Source organism: Furipterus horrens, unplaced genomic scaffold (assembly GCF_987537825.1).
Source record: "Furipterus horrens unplaced genomic scaffold, mFurHor1.1.pri manual_scaffold_7, whole genome shotgun sequence".
NCBI classification, from domain to species: domain Eukaryota; kingdom Metazoa; phylum Chordata; class Mammalia; order Chiroptera; family Furipteridae; genus Furipterus; species Furipterus horrens.
This window is the reverse complement of record NW_028327177.1, coordinates 74761481-74780936: the sequence shown is the minus strand read 5'-3', so window position 1 is coordinate 74780936 and position 19456 is coordinate 74761481. Positions and strand designations below refer to the sequence as shown.

The window sequence follows — 19456 nt, the reverse complement described above, 5'->3', positions numbered from 1 at the left end:
CCTCCCAGAAATGTCTATGTATCATCATTCTAGAGTGGCTAGGTCAGAGCCTTGGGTGCCACAGAAATTTAGCTTCTTATGGATCATTTAATGAACAATATTTATTGCTAATCCTTTGCAAAACTGAAAAAAATCTATGTGATGAACAGCAACAATGCTAGGTGGTCACATGTGAATTTTAGACATATATAGTGAGCTCTGCTCTACTCATTTAAAAATATCACAGAGTTCAGAATCCAATCCATTGGATAGAAAAATCTCTATTTCAAAAGTAGCTCTTTTCATGATTAGCTATTGTGATTGTATTTTATAGTGTTACAGGAACCCCTTGAAATATCAGTTCTTTTTTTGGGATTTCAATCATGTGTCCTAAGCATCCTAGGATAATACTTCACATTGAAGCGTTCTATTCTGCTTTCAATTGAGAAACCTACAGAGGAATGTTAGGTCGTCCCCCTTAGAAGACCCATCATGGAGTAGTATATCTAGATCATTTTTGTCTGATTTTCCTAACAAGTATATACTTCTGGTAGATAAATGGGACTCTGAAACTGGTCTTCTGCCCTTTACTCAATCAGTCAACCTTTGGACTATCAAAAAACAGTCTCTCTCTCTCTCTATCTTTGTATTCTGAAGATTTTCAAATACATACAAAAGTATAATAGTAAGAACAAAATGACCTTCTATATCATTATATAATCAATTATCAATATTTTGCTACTCTTGTTTTATCTATCTCTTCATTTTTTTCTTGGAGTATTTTTAACTCATACTATAGTGAAACTCTTAGATTGTTAATGTTAAGTAAAAATTTGAAACAAAAAATTAAGTTTATTTTTGTTTTGTGCCTGAAATTAACTGGTTCCATCCTAACTAGCTTTGTTCCATATTGATGTTTGTTTTCTCTAGGTTCATTTTTGTCTTTCCTTGACTGACACCAAAACTCTATTTTGTTTGTCATAACTAGCAATTATTACACTGGTTTTAGTATAAACTCAGCATGACAGCTACATTATTTATCTGTACATTTATAAGCTATTTAAAAACCTTGCTTTCACCTACCCATCCACGTAGTGATGTTGCACTCTTCTGAATGGGGCTTGAGCTGCATTGGATGGAAAAATAATAATAAAATAAAATAAAAACTTTGCTTTTATTTATTATTTCTATTTCTTGGTAGTTAGATTGTTAGTATAATATTTTTAAGCATAAATCATCACTTTTCTAATAAAAGCTCTACAGGTTTGCACATAGAAATGCAGTGGATATTTGGGTATAGGTTTGTAAATGGGAACTGGGTTATTGGGATAGATCTTAGAAAAATGATTTGGATTTTATCGGAATTAGGAATTCTACTTCACAAGATAGTCCCATGTGTATTTTTGCTCTGAAACTGTGATAAATTGACTAGCTTTCAACACATAACTAAAAGAACAGGGGTTATTTTTTATAGTTTCCTACTTTACTTCTATTATTTATATGCTCAAACCAGCTATAATATATGTGACTGATTTCAGTGACTGGTATCTTTTCAGCGGAACTCCCCCCTCCATACACCACCATTGCCAGTCCAGATGCTGGTGGCATTCCAGTGATAAACTGTCGCGTGTGCCAGTCACTCATCAACTTGGATGGCAAACTTCACCAGCATGTGGTTAAGTGCACAGTTTGCAGTGAAGCTACAGTAAGTACGGTTACCATTAATAAAAGCATCAATTGTTATCTGAGATCTTTTCCCTCAAGGAAGTACACCAATAATGTACTTTAAAGGTAAATGTGGACACAGATATGGAGTATATTTTTATCCTTTCTTTCTTCTTTCTGGCTGTCTCTTTTAGCATGCAAGGATATTTCCAGGTGTTTAAAGCTTACTTCATTACAAAAATATCATGGTGAATTTAAATATAATGCCATTTGGCTCTTTATTTTCTAAAACAGACTGACCATAAACAGTTATTTATAATTATCTTCAGTGTTTATCCACCTCATAATGAAATCCAATCTGATTTTCAGTAAAGTAAAAATATACTGAAGTGTGCCACAGATGTGGACTTTGTACTTATGTGGAAAATTATTTATTTATTTTATTTCTGTATGTTGTCAGTATGGATTTTCTGATTATGAGTTATTATTGACTTCTGTGCCAAAATGTTTACAAGAAGTTTGATGTTTTATTCCATTTACTTGATATTAATTTGGTGAAACGTTAAAAAAATTTGAAGGACAATTTTTTTTTTTTTACTGAGCCTTGGGAAAAGCAACTAAATTTTAAGTAAAATTTTTATAGTTTAAAGTAATAAACTGGTAAAGTGTATACCGGCTAGATTCAATATATTTCTGTTTTTATGGTTAGGCTTTATTTTTAAAATGTCAATCTCTCTCAAATCTGCAATTAAATATTAATTTAATTTTTGTTATTTGTATTCTTTTCCTCTTTAGAAAAGTCTAAAAAAGTGAGTATTATTATGTCTCTAAAAAACATCAAATGTGGAACCTGGGCTTTATATGTTTTATGTAAAAGTCATAAAATAAAACCTTAAGTTACAACACAATATATTCTATTGTGAATATTTTTTCTATAAGGACATTATTTGGAGAACTTTATTGTTATAGATAGGTGATAATGAGCTTTTTTAAAAAAGTTGAACACTTAGTAAATTTAATTAGCATTAATTTTCTAAGTGCTCTTTTTAGAGTTGGCAAGCAAATATGAGTTGTTAGATATAAATAGTAATTTAAAAAAGATACCGAAGGTGTACCTGGATTTGATATTAGTGGGTCTTTTTTTCTGTTCCTGTACTGTTTTGTTTTTGTTTTGGGAGATGCAGCAAAATTATGATCAGAGACTGATTCTGTCTTTGATTTATCACAGGTTTGTCACAGGAATTAAAATAATCTCACAAACCAATAATATGTAATACAAGACAGTATCTCTTTAAAAGTCAGAACAGAAAAGCAGAGTCCAAACAAATGGCAGATTAATCACACTATTGTTCCAGGCAAGGGGAGACAAAAGGAATAAAATACAAATTTAACAGAGGTGACCTTTCTCAGAGAGCCAGCTTCACCTGACTTCCAGCTGCCAGCTCCAAAATCAAAGTCCCTTGTTGATAGGTCATGCTCCTAGGGAACCAAAGCACTGGTGTTGGAGGCTGCTCTGGGGATTATCACTCCAGGACTGATGCACAGTCGAGAGCTACAGCCACACAGTTGAGAGACACATCCACCCAAAGAGTCCCCTTCGCCAAGGCAGGAACAAATGTTTCAGCATCATTGGAGAGCTGTTGAGGTCAGCAAAGTGTGCCTTGCTCAGACAGAAACTCTCCACTAGACTTCAGAGGCTCTTAGTATTTAGCTTAAAGGTCCCCTTGCCATAGTTACTTCTCTACCTGGTCTTGTGGATAAGCTCTCAGCACCAGAGTCACTGTGTGCTTATCCACAACAGAGCAGGTGATGATGACCTGAAACAACTTTACTTCTGAAAAAAACCTTTTTTAGTCTTTCTCATAAACAAGTGGATTGAAACCACTTCCTTTAAGTAATAAACAGGTGGATTTGAAATCATATCAGACAAAAATACACAATACTCCAGCCATACAAACGTTTGTTCTTTAATGAACAGGATAAAATGAGTTTTAAAACTTTATATTTGCACTTGGCAGTAAACACACAGACTAGGTTGTTTATGCCAGAATCTAAAAGTCACAGTGGATTTAGCCACCACCCTCAATCTGGCTACTTAGAGGTGATGAGTTCATACAAGACCAAAAGGATTTGACTACGAATAAGTTACTTCTGGACATAAAGGAAATTGTGCTGAAAATTTTATGTCATTACTACCCCTGCTAAATAAAGAAATGTAAATAATTGTGAATATTCCAGAGAAAATGAGTAGTATTCAATCAGATTGCCTTGTGTGGAATCAGTAACATTATAGAGGAGGAAAAAAGTGGAGAAAAAGTCTTTGAGGAGTGCTTTAGCATTACTTGCTATTTTTTTGTGTAATTTGGTGTTAGATTTATGAATTGAGGAGGTGTTAGGCAACTAGGAGTGAGGAGAATTTCTAAGTTGAAAATAACACATATAATGGACCAGGGTCAAACACAGCTCAGTTTTACTCTGATTTATTGTCCTCATGTCAAACACCTCTGTGAGGAACCTGATATTCCTGTGCAGATGGAAAAAAACCCGTGTGTGTGTGTGTGTGTGTGTATGAGAGAGAGAGAGAGAGAGAGAGAGAGAGAGAGAGAGAGAGAGAGAGAGAGAGAGAGAGAGAGAGAATATGGATAAATTTTAGCAAGCTTTAGAGAATACAAAGTTTAAGGTTAAAGGAGAAGCAATTTCTAAGACAACTGAATGGAAAATTTGAGAAGTCCTGAAGAGTAGAGCTAGTTGGCTACAGAACTGATGATGACTGAGATTTGGAAGTCAATACACTGGAGTTTGAATCTTAGCTCTGTCACTTAGCAGTGATATATACTTGGGGACTTCTCTAAATTGTGGTTTCCTCTTGAAAAGTGGTATAATAGTAATAATAAATAATATTAATACCTGCCTCATAGTGTTGCTGTTGAGGGTAAATTGCCCAGCACAATGCCTGGAACATGCAAGTTTACTGTGCCAAGTAAGAATATTAAAACTTCTGCATAAGGACAGTGTCATTCCCCCCACCCCCACTGGCTGCTTTCACTATAGATCAGGTGTGACATGGCCTGGGCTGGCACTGAAGCTGATGCTTGAACTTTTCTGGTTCAACAGTCTTGTTTTACAAGACAAGGAACTGAGGTCTAGAAGTGTGGTGGGAATATAATATAAAAACAAGTCTTTCCATTTACCAAGCACATGTTTACTTAATGGCAAAATTTGGTGATACAAAAATTAAGCCAAATTCTGGTTTTCTTGATATTTTTGATAGTATAGTAATACATTCTGGATGTTTGTGAATTTGAGATGTTGAGATTTATTTTCTATATAATATGGATTAATAAAATATAGGTGGCTTATTACTGTTATATATTTCTACCAAGATTATTAACTTAAATTTAAAAAATATTTTAAAAATAAGCTTTAGACTTACAGAAAAGCTATAAAAATAATAGTAGATTGTACAGAGACTTCCCATGAGCTCTTTATGCACAATCCCCAAATATTAACATTTTGTAACATTAGTTTTCTCTCTTTAAATAAATAAATTATCTTTTTTCATAACTTTTAAGGTAATTGCAGACAGGGTGCTTGTCTACCCCTAAACATTTTAGTGTGATTTTCTTTAAAAATAAAACATCCACTTACACATTTACAGGAAAATTAACAAATGCAAGAAATTAACGTTGATAGAATCCGTTATCTAATCTTTTGACTTAATTCATGTTTGTCTAATATTATATTAAAAATAAACTTCTGTTCCCTAAATCAGTGTAGAATTACATGCTGCATTTGGCTATCATGTCTTTTTAATCTTTATCTGAAATTTAATCTTTCTTTACCTTTTATTGCCTTGGTATTTTTTCAAGAGTACATGGAAAATATTTTGTATAATGTTCCTGAATTTGGGTTTATCTGATGTTTTCTCATGGTTATATTCAGGTTACACATTTTTGGTAGAAATGCCACAGGAGTGATATTATGTTTCTCTCAGTGCACCATAGATATTTAACAAGCTTAAGTCCTAAGATTGAAGGAAGTGTCTTCTTTGATATTACTTATTCTTGCTTTTAAATTGATTGTAAAATTCAAGGAAAAAAAAAAAAAGGACTACAACCATTAAGTGCTGTTATAAATTTTTCTAAAATAAAAGCTGTCATAAAATTAACCACTTCTGATATTCTAGTGAGGAAAGTTTAGGAAAACTTTAAATTTATCATATACTCTTTGCCCACTATTCTTACAAAACCTGCTCTTCCCAGACAGGAGCACAGGTTCCCAGTGAATGTTTGCAACTGGCCAGACAGAGAGATGAGCTTGTCTTGTGAACCTCAAAGAGAAAACAACTCTTGGTGTACACTAAATATTCCTCCCATGTTAAAAGACCCATACAAACTAATCTGTACTTTGGTTAATTTATTGTGTTTGCATTTTCTTCCCTTATCTAGCCAATCAAAAATCCCCCAACAGGGAAGAAATATGTCAGATGCCCTTGTAACTGTCTCCTCATTTGCAAGGACACATCTCGGCGAATAGGCTGTCCGAGACCCAACTGGTAAGAGATGAAGATTCATTTATTCATTCAACAAGTATTTTTTTTTTGCACAAGCACAATAAAAATACATTTATTAAAAATATGCATCAATCATTTCATATACTGTGGAGTCAGTATATCAGAATGCTTAAGAGCCTGAACTTTGGAGTTACACAAGTTTCAAACCCTAGTTCTACTTTTTTTTTTTTTTAATTTTATTTTTTGGTTTTTCAATTACAGTTGTCCCATTTTTTTCCCATTGCTCCCCCCCGCCCCCCAGCCCACCTCTTCTCCCACAATCATATCCCAACAAGTATTTTTTTAAGGCTCATATGTGCCAGGCATTGTTCTAAACAAGAGTCATTGTCCTTATAGTAATTACAGAACCTAGTTTATTATTTTTTTTGTTAAAGGAATTAAATGCTTAGTTTGAAATTAATGGTTGCAAGTATTTGTAAGATATAATATTCCTGAATGTGCAATGGAAGTTTTCTTGATGTTATGTACATACTTAATGCACTATGATAAATTAGTTCCTTATTAAACTTATTTAAAAATAACTAATTAGCTTGCCTTTAATATAGTTCATCTTAACCTAGAAGTGTTTTCTGTTTTATTTTTATTTTTATTTTTTTCACTTTTCTTGTGAATTTCTTTTTTATTTTTAAGTATATTTTATTGATTATATTGTTACAATAGTTCCAATCTTTTCCCCCTTGCTACCCTCCCCCAGCGATACCCACCCCCCAAGTCCATGCCCATGGACTTCACCCTTTCCTATATTATTCTTTAAAAAAAAATTAATTAATTTTTAAACAATAAAAAATAACAACCTCTCCCTCTCAGACTTAAGACCCTTTATAATCGTATAAAGGACAATGGGTGAAGGTCTTGAGCTCCACTAGCTGCTTCAAGCTGGACAAGGTCGTCGTCCTACCTACCCTTGGGTCCAGAAATCTCTAATAAGAGTTGGGGTGTGGAGGGGAGGGTGGCCTTCTCACATGGGGAAGGATCTTGCAGACTCCAGGTCAGTTGGCTGTCCCTGGACAATGGTGTGCTTGGTTTAACAGGCTGGCATCCTTGTTGTATTCTGGGGGCAACAGATTTGGCAACATGGTTACAAGATATCATTCAATCCATAACCACTAGATGACAAAAGGCAGGTATTAATTTTTCAATGTCCCACATTAGGGGAAAAAAGAGCTTCTTTGGAGGAAGGTGTGTAAGGCATATCTCACCTGTCCAAAACCCTTTAGCCCATTATACTTAGTTTGGGCTGAGGGAAATATTTTAGGTGTCCCCCCTCTCAGACCTCTGGGCCCTTTCTGTCCAAGCCATTAGGATAGAAAAGAGAAACCAGTTTTAAAGTGAAGCCCACAGACCATCCCATTCTTCACCAACCCATCCACTTGGTTCAGCCAAACCATTGAGTCTCAGGAGGCAGCGATGTAGACAAGATTAAGTGAGGCCTATATGTACAGACAATCACTCAGGTAATGAGATCACAGGCTTATGCCCTTTGAAAACAGAAAACACATGTTAATTTATGCAACATAACCCACAAACAAGTGTCTAAATCTGTAAGACTGTCTTATTGGAAAGACATCCAGTTGCAAGGCATTTGACATTCTTCTTGCCTGTAAATTAAACATCTTTGATGATACCACAGACATAGTTTATCTTTCAAATAAAGACAAATTTTAAATGAAAAGAAACTTTAAAGACAGTTAAGTGTTTTCTGTTTTAATCATCATTGTGTACCTGCCTTCTGCTGCACTAATTTCTATATAGCATAATCTGTACAATAAATTCTGGAGTTTTTTCGCATGCCAAATGTCACCAAGGCTCTGCCCAGGTTGTAGAATATCAAGACCCTGACTGCTTTTTTGTGTGGTTTCTGGCTTTTGGACCAGTATATAAATCATTTGCAATCCTGCCTGAAAGAAAAGGAGTTCACCCACTTTCTTTTTTTGTCTGATTCTAAGTAGACATCAAGGAATGAATGCCAGCTTTCTCTAAAAAATGTCACTGTGACTCAGCACATTGATACCTTCATGGCATACACTATTGGTTGATGTAGAATATTTTACTTTAGTCTTCTTCCAAACTCAAGTTGTCTTCATAGATATAGGAAATAAGAACTATTTTCTGATTTTAACTTATAAGAACCTGCAAATGGCAGTTAAATGATTCCCAAGTTGTTGTTTAAAATATTGGCTATTTTTTGGTTCCAAAGCCAAATACTTAATTCACTTAATTTTAAAAACAATTATTATAAACCGTTTTTAATGCTGTATTACATGTTTTTGGCTATACATAGCAGGTTTTTCCCAGCCCATTGGTGGGATAATTAAGTTGTTTCCGTTCTCTTTCCACAGTAGACGCATAATTAATCTTGGCCCAGTAATGCTTACTTCTGAAGAACAACCAGCTCAATCTGTGTTGCCAATCCAACCGGAAGGTACAAGAGTCATGTGTGGACACTGTGGAAACACATTCCTGGTAAGTAATCAGGCATTTGTTACAATGACATCAATCTGTAAGTGTTGATCATGATCACGTGGATTTGACCACTGCTCATGGTCTTATAGTTTTGTCCCATGTAAACCCATCAACAGATTAAAATGGAGCCTTTTTGAGAAAGAGGTACAGTTAGAATATAATGCATTTTCTGTGAATTAGATAAAAGGTGCATCACCTGCTTGGTTCATTTACAAAAGTGGGCCTTTCTGAATAGGCTAAAAGAGAGAAGGAGCACTAGTTTCCCTTTGCCTGGCTAATGGCAGTTTCACCCTACTCTCACCTCCTTAGTGGAACACAAAGTACAAGTTTATAGATTCAGGAAAAAACTCTTAGTATAACTTCTCAAAAATTTTCTTATTTAAAAAACAAATGAAATAAAGGGAATTAACTCTGGTCTCTGTAATTAGATAAACCAATGGATAAAAATTTAGAGATATATAATTTGATATAAGCAAAAGTTGAGTTCTTGTTTTATACTTTTACCCTTAACCCTAAGTTTGATTTTTAAAAGTTAATTTCATAATGACTTATGCTGTCAGGAAGAGTAAAAACAGGCTTTCTTTTATTATTCAGCCTCCGTAGAAAATAAAATTCCCTAACAATTATATTTTATTTTTTAAAAATTTTATAGTTGTTCAGTTACGGTTGTCCCAGATTTGCCCCTATTGATCTCCTCTGCCTCCCTACCCCCCAATGGTCAATTCCCACTTGTTGTCCATGTCCATGGATCCTTTATACTTGTTCCCTGACAAGACCCTTCCCCTTCTTGCCCCCATTACCCCACTCACCTGTCCTCTCAGGTCGCTGTCATTTTGTTCCTTATTTCCATGTCTCTGGTTCTGCTCTGCTTGTTTGTTTGTTTTGTTCATTAGTTTCCACTTATAGGTGAGATTATATGGTATTTGTGTTTCACAGCTTGGCTTACTTCACTTAGCATAATACTCTGTAGTTCTATCCAGCTGTCACAAAAAAGTGGAAATTCCTTCTTTCTGCCACATAGTATTCCACTGTGGAAATGTACCACAGTTTTTTTCTCATTTATTTATTTTTAATTGTTTTTCTATTACAGTTGTCCCACTTTTTCCCCCATTGCTCCCCACACCCTGCCCACCCCTTCTCCCACAGTCAGTCACCACGCCATTGTCCATGCCATTGGGTCATTGATGCTAGTTCCTTGACTAGACCTTTCCCCTTCTTACCCACTTTCTCTCCCTCCCTGCTGGTCACTGTTAGTCTGTTCCTTGTTTACATGCCTCTATTTCAATTTTGCTTAATTATTTGCGTTGTTCATTAGTTTCTTGTATTAGGTGATATCATACAGTATTTGTTTTCCATTGTTTGGCTTATTCACTAAGCATAATTCTCTCTAGTTCCATCTATGTTGTCACAAATGGTAGGAGTTTCTTCTTTCTATCTGCTTCATAGTATTCCATTGTGTGAATGTACCACAGTTTTTTGATTCACTCATCTACAGATTGGCACTTAGGCTGTTTCCAGTACTTGGCTATTGTGAATAGTGCTACTATGAACATAGAGGTGTATAGGTTCTTTTGAATTGGTGTTTCAGGATTCTTTGGGTATAATCCTAACAATGGAATTGCTGGATATAAAGGCAGTACCGTTTTTAATTTTCTGAGGAAATTCCATATTGTTTTCCATAGTGGCTGCACCAGTTGCATTCACATCAACAGTGCACTGGGGTTCCCATTTCTCCACATTCTCACCAGCACTTGTTTGTTGATTTGTTGATGATGGCCATTCTGACCTATGGGAGGTGACATCTCATTGTGGTTTTTGTTTGCATCTCTCTGATGGTTAGTGATGTTGAGCATTCTTTCATATGCCTATGGACTCTCTGTATGTCCTCTTTGGAGAAATGTTTGTTCAGGTCCTTTGCCCATTCTTAATTGGATTGTCTATGTTCTTGGTGTTGAGTCATATAAGTTCTTTATATATTTTGGAGATCAAACCCTTGTCTGAGGTATCATTGACAAATATGTTTTCCCATATGGTTGGTTTTCTTTTCATCTTGCTGAGGTTTCCCTTTGCTAAGCATACTCTTTAGTTTGATGTAGTCCCATTTGTTTTTTCTTTATTTCCCTTGCCTTAGGAGATACATCGGTGAACATATTGCTACACGGGATATCTGAAATTCTCTTGCCTATGGTTTCCTCTAGGACTTTTATGGTGTCATGCCTTACATTCAAGTCTTTGATCCATTTTGAGTTTATTCTGGTGTATGGTATAAGTTGGTGCTCTAGTTTCATTTTTTTGCATGTCCTTGTCCAGTTTTCCCAGCACCATTTGTTGAAGAGGCTCTTTTCACTCCATTTTATGTTTCTTTCCCCTTTGTCAAATATCAGTTGACCATATAGACCCGGGTTATTTCTGGGCTCTCTTTTCTGTTCCATTGATCTCTATGTCTGTTCTTGTGCCAGTACCAGACTGTTTTGATTATAGTGGCTTTGTAGTATAGTTTGATTTCAGGTTTTGTGATTCCTTCTGGTGTGTTCTTCTTCCTCAAGATTGCTGTGGCTATTTGGGGTCTTTTTTGGTTCCATATGAATATTTGAAGTATTTATTCTAGGTCTGTGAAATATGTCACTGGTATTTTAATAGGGATTGCATTGAATCTATAAATTGCTTTGGGTAATATGGAGATTTTAATGATGTTGATTCTTCCCATCCATGAACATGGTATATGCTTTCATTTATTTGTATCTTACTTAATTTATTTCTTCAGTATTATGTAGTTTTCCGAGTACAGGTCTTTTACTTTCTTGGTTAATTTTATCCCTTGGTACTTTATTTTTCTTGTTGCTATAGTAAATGGCTTTTTTTTTCTAGTTTCTATCTCTGACATTTTATTGTTGGTGTACAGAAATGCCTTTGATTTCTGAATATTGACTTTGTACATTGCTGTTTTTGCCAAATTCACTTAGTAGGTTGAGTAGCTTTTTGTGGAGTCTGTAGGGTTTTCTATGTACACTATCATGTCATCTGCAAATAATGACAGTTTTACTTCCTCTTTTCCAATTTGGATGCCTTTTATTTCTTTTTCTTGTCTGATTGCTGTGGTTAGAACTTCCAAAACTATGTTGATTAGGAATGGACATAGTGGACATCCTTGTCTTTTTCCTGATCTTAGGGGGAATGCTTTCAGTTTTTGCCCATTGACTATGGTGCTGGCTTCACGTTTCTTGTATATGGCCTTTATTGTGTTGAGGTATGCTCCTTCTCTTCCAGATTTTTGGGTTTTTTCATAAAAAATGGGTGTTGTATTTATCAAATGCTTTTTCAGCATCTATTGATTTGATCATGTGATCTTTGTCTTTCATTTTGTTTATGTGGTGTATTACGTTTATTGATTTGCAAATATTAAACCATCCTTGCATCCCTGGGATGAATTCCACTTGATCGTGGTGTATGATCTTTCTAATGTGTTCCTGGATCCAGTTTGCCATTAATTTGTTGGGGATTTTAATATCTATTAATCAGTGATATTGGTCTGTAGCTTTCTTTCTTTGTTGTATCTTGACCTGGTTTTGGAGTTAGGGTATTACTGGCTTTATAAAAAGAGTTTAGGAGTCTTCTCTCTTTTTGGATGTTTTGGAATAGTTTGAGAAGGATAGGAGTTAGTTCTTTTCTAAATGTTTGTGAAATTCTCCTATGAAGCCATCTGGTCTAGGGCTTTTGTGTGTGGGAGTTTTTTTTATTACTGCTTCAATTTCACTCATTGTTATTGGTCTAGTCAGGCTTTCTGCTTCTTCTTGATTCAGTTTTGGAAGATTATATGTTTTCAGAAATTTTCCCAGGTCATCTAGGTTTTCAAACTTCTTGTTTTAAAGTTGTTCATAGTAATTCTTACAATCCTTTGTATTTCTGTGGTATCAGTTGTGATTTTTCAGCTATCGTTTCTGATTTTATTTATTTGAGTCCTCCCTTTTTTTCTTGATGAGTCTGATTAAAGGCTTGACAAGTTTATTTATCTTTTCAAAGAACGAGCTCCTGGATTTATTGATCTTTTGAATTTTTCTTTAGTCTCTATGTCATTTAATTCTGCTCTGATCTTAATTACTTCCTTCCGTGTACTTACTCTGGGCTTTGTTGTTGTTATTCCTCTAGTTATTATAGATGTAGGGTTAGGTTGTTTATCTAAAAATTTTCTATCCTGTTTAGGTAGGCCTGTATTGCTATGATTTTCTCTCTTCAGACTGCCTTTCCTGTGTCCCATAGGTTTTGGGCTCTTGTGTGTTTATTTTCACTTGTATTCAGAAACTTCTTGATTTCTTCCTTGATCTCATTGTTAACCCGTTCATTGCTTAATAATATGTTATTCAGTCTGCATGAATTTGAATTTTTCTCTTTCCTTGAGGTTGGTTTCTAGTTTCAAGTCATTATGGTCCTAGAGATAGCTTGATATGATTTCAATTTTCTTGAATTTGTTGAGGCTGTTTTGTGTCCTACCATGTGCTCTATATTTGAAAATGTTCCATGTGGATTTGAAAAGATTATATATTTTGCTTCATTGGGTGTAAGAGTCTGTGTGTATCAATTAAGTACCTTTGATCTAGAGTGTTGTTCAGTGCCACAACATCCTTGTTGATTCTTTGTTGGAAGATCTATCCATTGTTGACAGTGGGGTGTTAAAATCCTCTGCTATGAGTGTGTTGCTGTCTGTATCTTTCTTGAAGTCCTCCAAGATTTTCCTTATATATTTGGGTGCTCCTATGTTGGTTGCATGTATGTTTACCAGGGTTATATCTTCTTGATGGCTTTTTCCCTTAGTTATTGTAAAATGTGCTTCATTGTCTCTTTTTATGGCCTTTGTTTTGAAGTCTATTTTGTCTGCTTTAAGTATTGCTTCCACAGCTTTTTTTTTATGTCCATTTGCTGGGAATATTTTTTTTCCATCTTTTTACTTGCAGCCTGGCAGATCCTTTGTTTTGAGGTGGGTCTCTAGTAGCAGCATATCTGAGGGTCATATTTTCTTATTCATTCAGCTACCCTATGTCTTTTGATTGTAGCATATATCCCATTTACCTTTAAGGTTATTACCAATAGGTATTTGTTCATTACCATTTTTCCATTTGTACCTGTGTTCCCCTCTCTCTTTCTTCATCTTCTTTAAGCAGTGCCTTCAGCTTGTCTTGTAATGCTAATTTGGTGGAAATATATATTTTTTTAGCCTTTTTTCTGGGAAACTTCCTATTTCCCATTCCATTTTGAATGAGAGCCTTGCTGGGTAGTATTGGTTGTAGGCCTTTGCTTTTCATTGCTTGGAATATTTTTTGCCTTTCCTTTCTGGCTTGAAGTGTTTCTGTTGAGAAATCTTCTGGTAGCCTTATTGGATCACCCTTGTATGTTATAAGTTGTTTTTCTCTTGCTGCCTTTAAGATTCTCTCTTTGTCTTTGAATTTTGTCATTTTACTTATTATGTGTCTTGGGTTCATCTCCATTGGGACCCTCTATACTTATTGGATTTGTGGGACATTTTCTCTCACCTAGTTAGGGAAGTTTTCTGTCATTATTTTTTTCAAACAGGTTTTATATCCCTTGTTCTTCTTCTTCTCCTTCTGGTATCCCTCTTATATGGATATTATTATGTTTCATGTTGCCCTGTATCTCTCTTAATGCCTCTTCATTTTTTAACCTTTTTGCATTTTGTTACTCTGGCTGGGAATTTTTTACTTCTTTGTCCTCCAGCTTGTTGATTCAATCCTCTGCTTCATCTTCACCTGACCTGCTTTTAATTCCTCTGCTGTGTTCTTCATTTCAGCAATTGAATTTTTCATTTCTTCATGGCTTTTATTGGTAGTTTCTATGTCCTCTTTCATGCTGCTATAATTTGCAGTAAGTTTCTTATAGCTTTCTTGGAGTTCTTTGTAGTTCTCATTGAGCTTGTTGAGCTTCCTTATAACTATTAATTTGAACGCAAGGTCTGATAGTTTGCTTGCTTTGATTTCATTTAGCAGTCTTCCTAGGGATTCTTCCTTTCCTTTCAATTGATGGTTGTTTCTTTGTCTCCTCATTTTAGATGACTCTTCTTACTTGTTTCTGTGTATTAGCTTGGTCTGCTTTTCCTCCCTGTCTTTGTGGTGTAACCTTCTGGGTTAGGAGAACTGCGGGACTTAGTGGTATAGTTCCTGTGAGTTCTTGAGCTTGATGGTCTTGGATGGTCCTTTTTTGCTGTTTTTGTGGGCTTTCTGGTTGTGATTGTGTTTTGGTTGTTGTTGGGTCATTCTTTGGTGGGTCCTTCTCTCTAGCTGGCTGATTGAAGGTCACTCTGCCCACCACGTCTTTTATTCCATTGTACTGGTGCTGTCAGAACAAAACCAAACAGCCCAGGAAACAGATCACAGTCACCAAAATAACCCCCAGCCACAACCACATTATCAACAGCAAGTAAGCCAATATTAACACAGGTGTAAAGTGATTAAGACTGTTATAAGAAAGGAAAAACAAATATGAGATGACTAACAGAGAAAAGTGATTTTGTGAGAGTAGAGGGGGGAAGAATAATAAGAGTGGGGAATACAGATGAGGCATAGAAAAAAAGGTAAAATTTACCTCACAGGAGAAAAAGAGAGGAGGGAAGGTTGAGTAGAGTAAGAGAAGGGAAGCATATAGTATTAGGCTTAAGCCTAAATTTAAATATAAGGTTGGTACATAAATAATGTCCAATTTGAGGTCTATTTTAAAAATGAAAAAGCCCATGATTATGAAAATGTTTATTCATTAATATAATCTCCTTTGCTTTCTAGAACTGCATTCCATCTGTCAACTAGCTTATAAATGCCACGCTTGTAAAATTTTTTAGGTTTTGAAGCAAAATGTGAATCCAACTCATTTTCAGCCTCTTCTCTTGATGTCAACCTAAGACCATCAAAATGGTTCTGTAGTTCCCAAAACAAGTGATAATCAGAAGGAGCAAGGTCAGTAGAATATGGAGGATGAAGCAATATTTCTCAACCAAGCGCTTATAAGAAATTTTTGGTGAGTTGAGCTGTGTGAGGATGAGCATTATTGTGATGGAAGATGACACCCTTTCTATTGATTAAGGAAGGTCACTCCTGATTCAAAGCTGCTTTTAAATGACAAAGTTGTTCACAGTAAAGATTAGCAGTAATTGATTGTTGTCTAATAGTTCGTAATGGACAATTCCTTCCATATACCACCATATACTCAACATGATCTTCTTTGGATGAAGTCCTCCTCTTGGTTATTGAACTCTTCTTCCTCCTCAATTGATCCACGATTGGTGGCATTTAATGTTATGGTAAAGGATCCACTTCTCAGCACCGTAACAAGCCTACCTAAAAACGGTGCCTAAAAGTGTCGTGGAAGCAATGATTCACAACAAGCAACACACCGTTGCAGATTCTCTGGAGACAGTTCATGTGGGACCCATTTTCCAACTACTGAAACCTTTCTGATCCTTTTTAGTTGGTGTAGCATGGTTGTATGGGCTACGTTAAATTGTTCTGCAAGTTCCTTAGAGGTAATGCTGGGGTTTTCTGTGACAATAGCTTCCAACACTTCGGAATCAAGTTTTTTTGGATGACCCTCTTTTGGCTCAGTTTTCAAACTGAAATCCCCACTTCAGAAATGGGAAAACCACCTCTTGGAAATTCTTTCAGTCACTGCATCATCCCCATAAGCGTTCTGAATAGACTTTGCTGCTGTACTTTCATTGGCACCTTTATGAAACTCATAGAGTAAAACATTTCTAATGTGGCTTTTAGATGGGATGAACATGGATGCAAATATTGCTTATGATTATGAACAGTACTTTGATAATCTGAAAAATAAGGTATAAATTAGTCAGTGATGTCAAAAAATTATAAGAAGAGGCACAAATTTAATAAATACTATCTAAAACTTCCTTTTAAAAAAGTCGGACATTACTTTTGCACCAACCAATAATGGGAGAAAAAGAAGGAAAAAACCAAAAAACAAAAATGTAAGAAGTAATAGGGATCTAACTGGAGAAAAGGATCCCTTCCAACACTATCAACAACAAATGAGCTAATATTTATATAGGTGGGTTGGGTATTAGAGGGAGGAGAGGGTAGAGGGAGAAGGAGTACTTAAAGTGAGGAATGAAAACCAGGCTAAGACAGGGAAAAAGTTACATTTAAAATGAAAAATATAAAGTACAGGAGGAAGGCAAGATGGAGTAGGAGAGGGGAGTGATAAAATTTGAGATTTAAAATACAAAAATAGTGACTATGTAGATATGAGATTGAAGAAATGTATTAACAACCACCTTATCCACAGTACGGAGTAAGATTAATAAAGGTGAGGCATGAATATGGGTATTTTAAGAACAGGTAAAAGAATTTAAGATAGCTAATGATAATCACAAATGGTTTTGAGAGGCTGGAGGCAGGGGAGGGGAGTAGTAAGAGTGGAGAATAAAAATAAGTCGTAGCTAGAGAAAAATAGAACTTAAATCCAAGGTAAAAAGAGAAAGGAAGAAGGCAAATGGGGGTAAGAAAAAGAGGGGGCAATATATGAGGTTTGAAATAAACTATAATATAAAACCTGGTGATGCATTAGGCTCTAGCTTGAAGGGCAACATATGGCTGTTTAAAAGCTATGCAAGGGGGAGGTTTGTGCCTCCTTGGCTCTAGAAACTGTGTAGCTCCTGGTGTCTGGTGAAGGGTCTTTTCAGAGTTTTTTCTTCTTTCCCCTGCAGAAATGTTCTCAGCAGGGTACTCCTGCATTCAGTTCCTGCCTCCCAGTACTGAGCTTGCTGTTCTCTCCCTGGTTGCTCTGTCATATTTTCCTCTCTGACCTACCCTCTGCTCTAAGCCAGACTGGGTCTGGTCCCAGCCCCTGGTCCTGCTGTGCACTGTGTCCCTCTGAGTTTTTGTTTAGCAGAGCCACTGTGCCCGCCAAAAGGCAAGCAAACCCCTGGTCTCTGTATAGTCTCAGGTCTTGCCTCAGGTCCCCTTTTAAAAGTCTCTGTGTGGTCCTCTCATTGTAGTACCCATCCCGGGGTGTCTGGTTTTCCATGCGGACTCCCTCCCGCAAAATCACAGTCTCTCATGGTCTGGGCTGGCCTGTGCTTTCCTGAGCCTCCGACTTTTGAATATAAAGTTTCTAACTGGATCTTTCCCTGGGTGGCATGACACCGGTAAGAGCCTTGTGGTGATTCAGTAATACGGGGCAGTGGTGGAGTCCCAGCCCTGCTCCTTCCAGCGATCTTCCACCTAGGGCAGGCAGTTGCTAGGGACCGCACCTCCCAGGCCTTTTCTCTCCTCCCCAGTAGCTCATGGCTCCTGAGCCGATCAGCAGCTGTCTCTACACTGTGCACCCAGAAGTGCTAGGCTTGGCAGCGGTGGCTGGTCCCTGCTTAGGAAGCACAGGTTCCCACAAGAGCCCTGCATGCATGGGTTCTTGGCTGCTCCTCTTCAGTCCCCATGTTCCCGTCCGTGTTTGCGCTTACTCACCGCTGCTCTCCTTGACTTTCCATTCTGTGTTTTCACTCCAAGTTCGGTTTGGGATGGGAGCAAGTTGACAGGGCTGCTAGCTACTCTGCCGCCATTTTTCACTCTCTCCCTAGGGCCTTTAAAAAAACTTATTTGAGGGCAGGCATGGGTGGAGCTCTGGAGATTGCAATTTCCATATAAACAAAACCTGTCACTAAGGAATAAATGAATTTAAGATGATTTGCTTTTTTCTTCTTCCAATTTTTATTTTAGTAGTTTGTGTACATAATTTCAAATGTTAAATAGAACTATAAAGCTTTATTGGAAAATGGTGGTCACTTCTTTAGTTAACTCACCTGTGAACACCTCTACCGAGAAACCTTCATCTCTTGGGTCCAGAAATCCCTAATAAGGGTGTGTGTGTGTGTGTGCGGGGGGTGGCCTTCCCACATGGGGAAGGGTAGGACGATGACCATGTCCAGCTTGAAGCAGCTAGAGGAGCTCGAGACCTTCGTCCATTGTCCTTTATAAGATTGTAAAGGGTCTCAAGTCTGAGAGGGAGGGATTGTTTTTTTAATTGTTAAAATATTTAACTAATTAATTAATTATTTTTTAAAAAAAGAATGATATATGAAAGGGTGAAGCCAGAGAACTTGTATGTACAACCCATGGGCATGAATTGGGGGGTGGAGGGGGTGATGGGGGAGGGGTGGTGCTGGGCAGAGGGGAGCAAAGGGGAAAAAATCTGAACTACTGTAACAATATAATCAATAAAATATACTTTAAAAAAAGGAAACCTTCACCTCTTTCAGCTGCTTGCTGACATTTACTTCCATGTGTTTAAATTGTTTGCTTATCCTTTCTCTTTTTGATTAAACAATCTTAGATATTGTTATTACCTTGTAAAATGCAAATTGAGGATTTAGCACTCATCCCACCCTTGCCCAACTCATATTTTTTTCTCATTCCATACTCCCAGTAGAGTTATATTTTATTTAATACTTAGTGCTTGCATTTCTTATAATTAAGTAATCTGTGTTCCCATCTGAATCAAATACTACAGTACATTTCTCTCCTTTATGGCTTTTAAATTTTTTCTTGAATTTGTTAATAATTTTCTTTCCCCTCTTTAATTTACTTTTGTATATAGAAATCATTAATTCTTCTCATATTCTTTCACAGAACTATAAAATTTCTATCAATATAGTCAAGGAACTTGTTATTTCAACTTCCTGCCTCACAGCCATCACCCTGGGACTTCCCTTCATATTATCCTTGGAATTCCTTGAATCATTTCCCATGTGGGATCCCTGGGTTT

General features: G+C 36.3%; 1 protein-coding gene across 1 annotated transcript in view; it reads left to right on the top strand.

Annotated features, from left to right (window-relative positions):
- PIP4P2 (phosphatidylinositol-4,5-bisphosphate 4-phosphatase 2) overlaps positions 1 to 19456 on the top strand; it is a 56886-nt gene that overhangs the window by 17102 nt on the left and 20328 nt on the right. The window contains exons 2-4 of the mRNA XM_090282921.1: positions 1536 to 1684; positions 6093 to 6199; positions 8557 to 8680. Of these exons, the coding sequence (XP_090139047.1) occupies positions 1536 to 1684; positions 6093 to 6199; positions 8557 to 8680 (380 nt within the window). The remainder of the gene's footprint in view (positions 1 to 1535; positions 1685 to 6092; positions 6200 to 8556; positions 8681 to 19456) is intronic.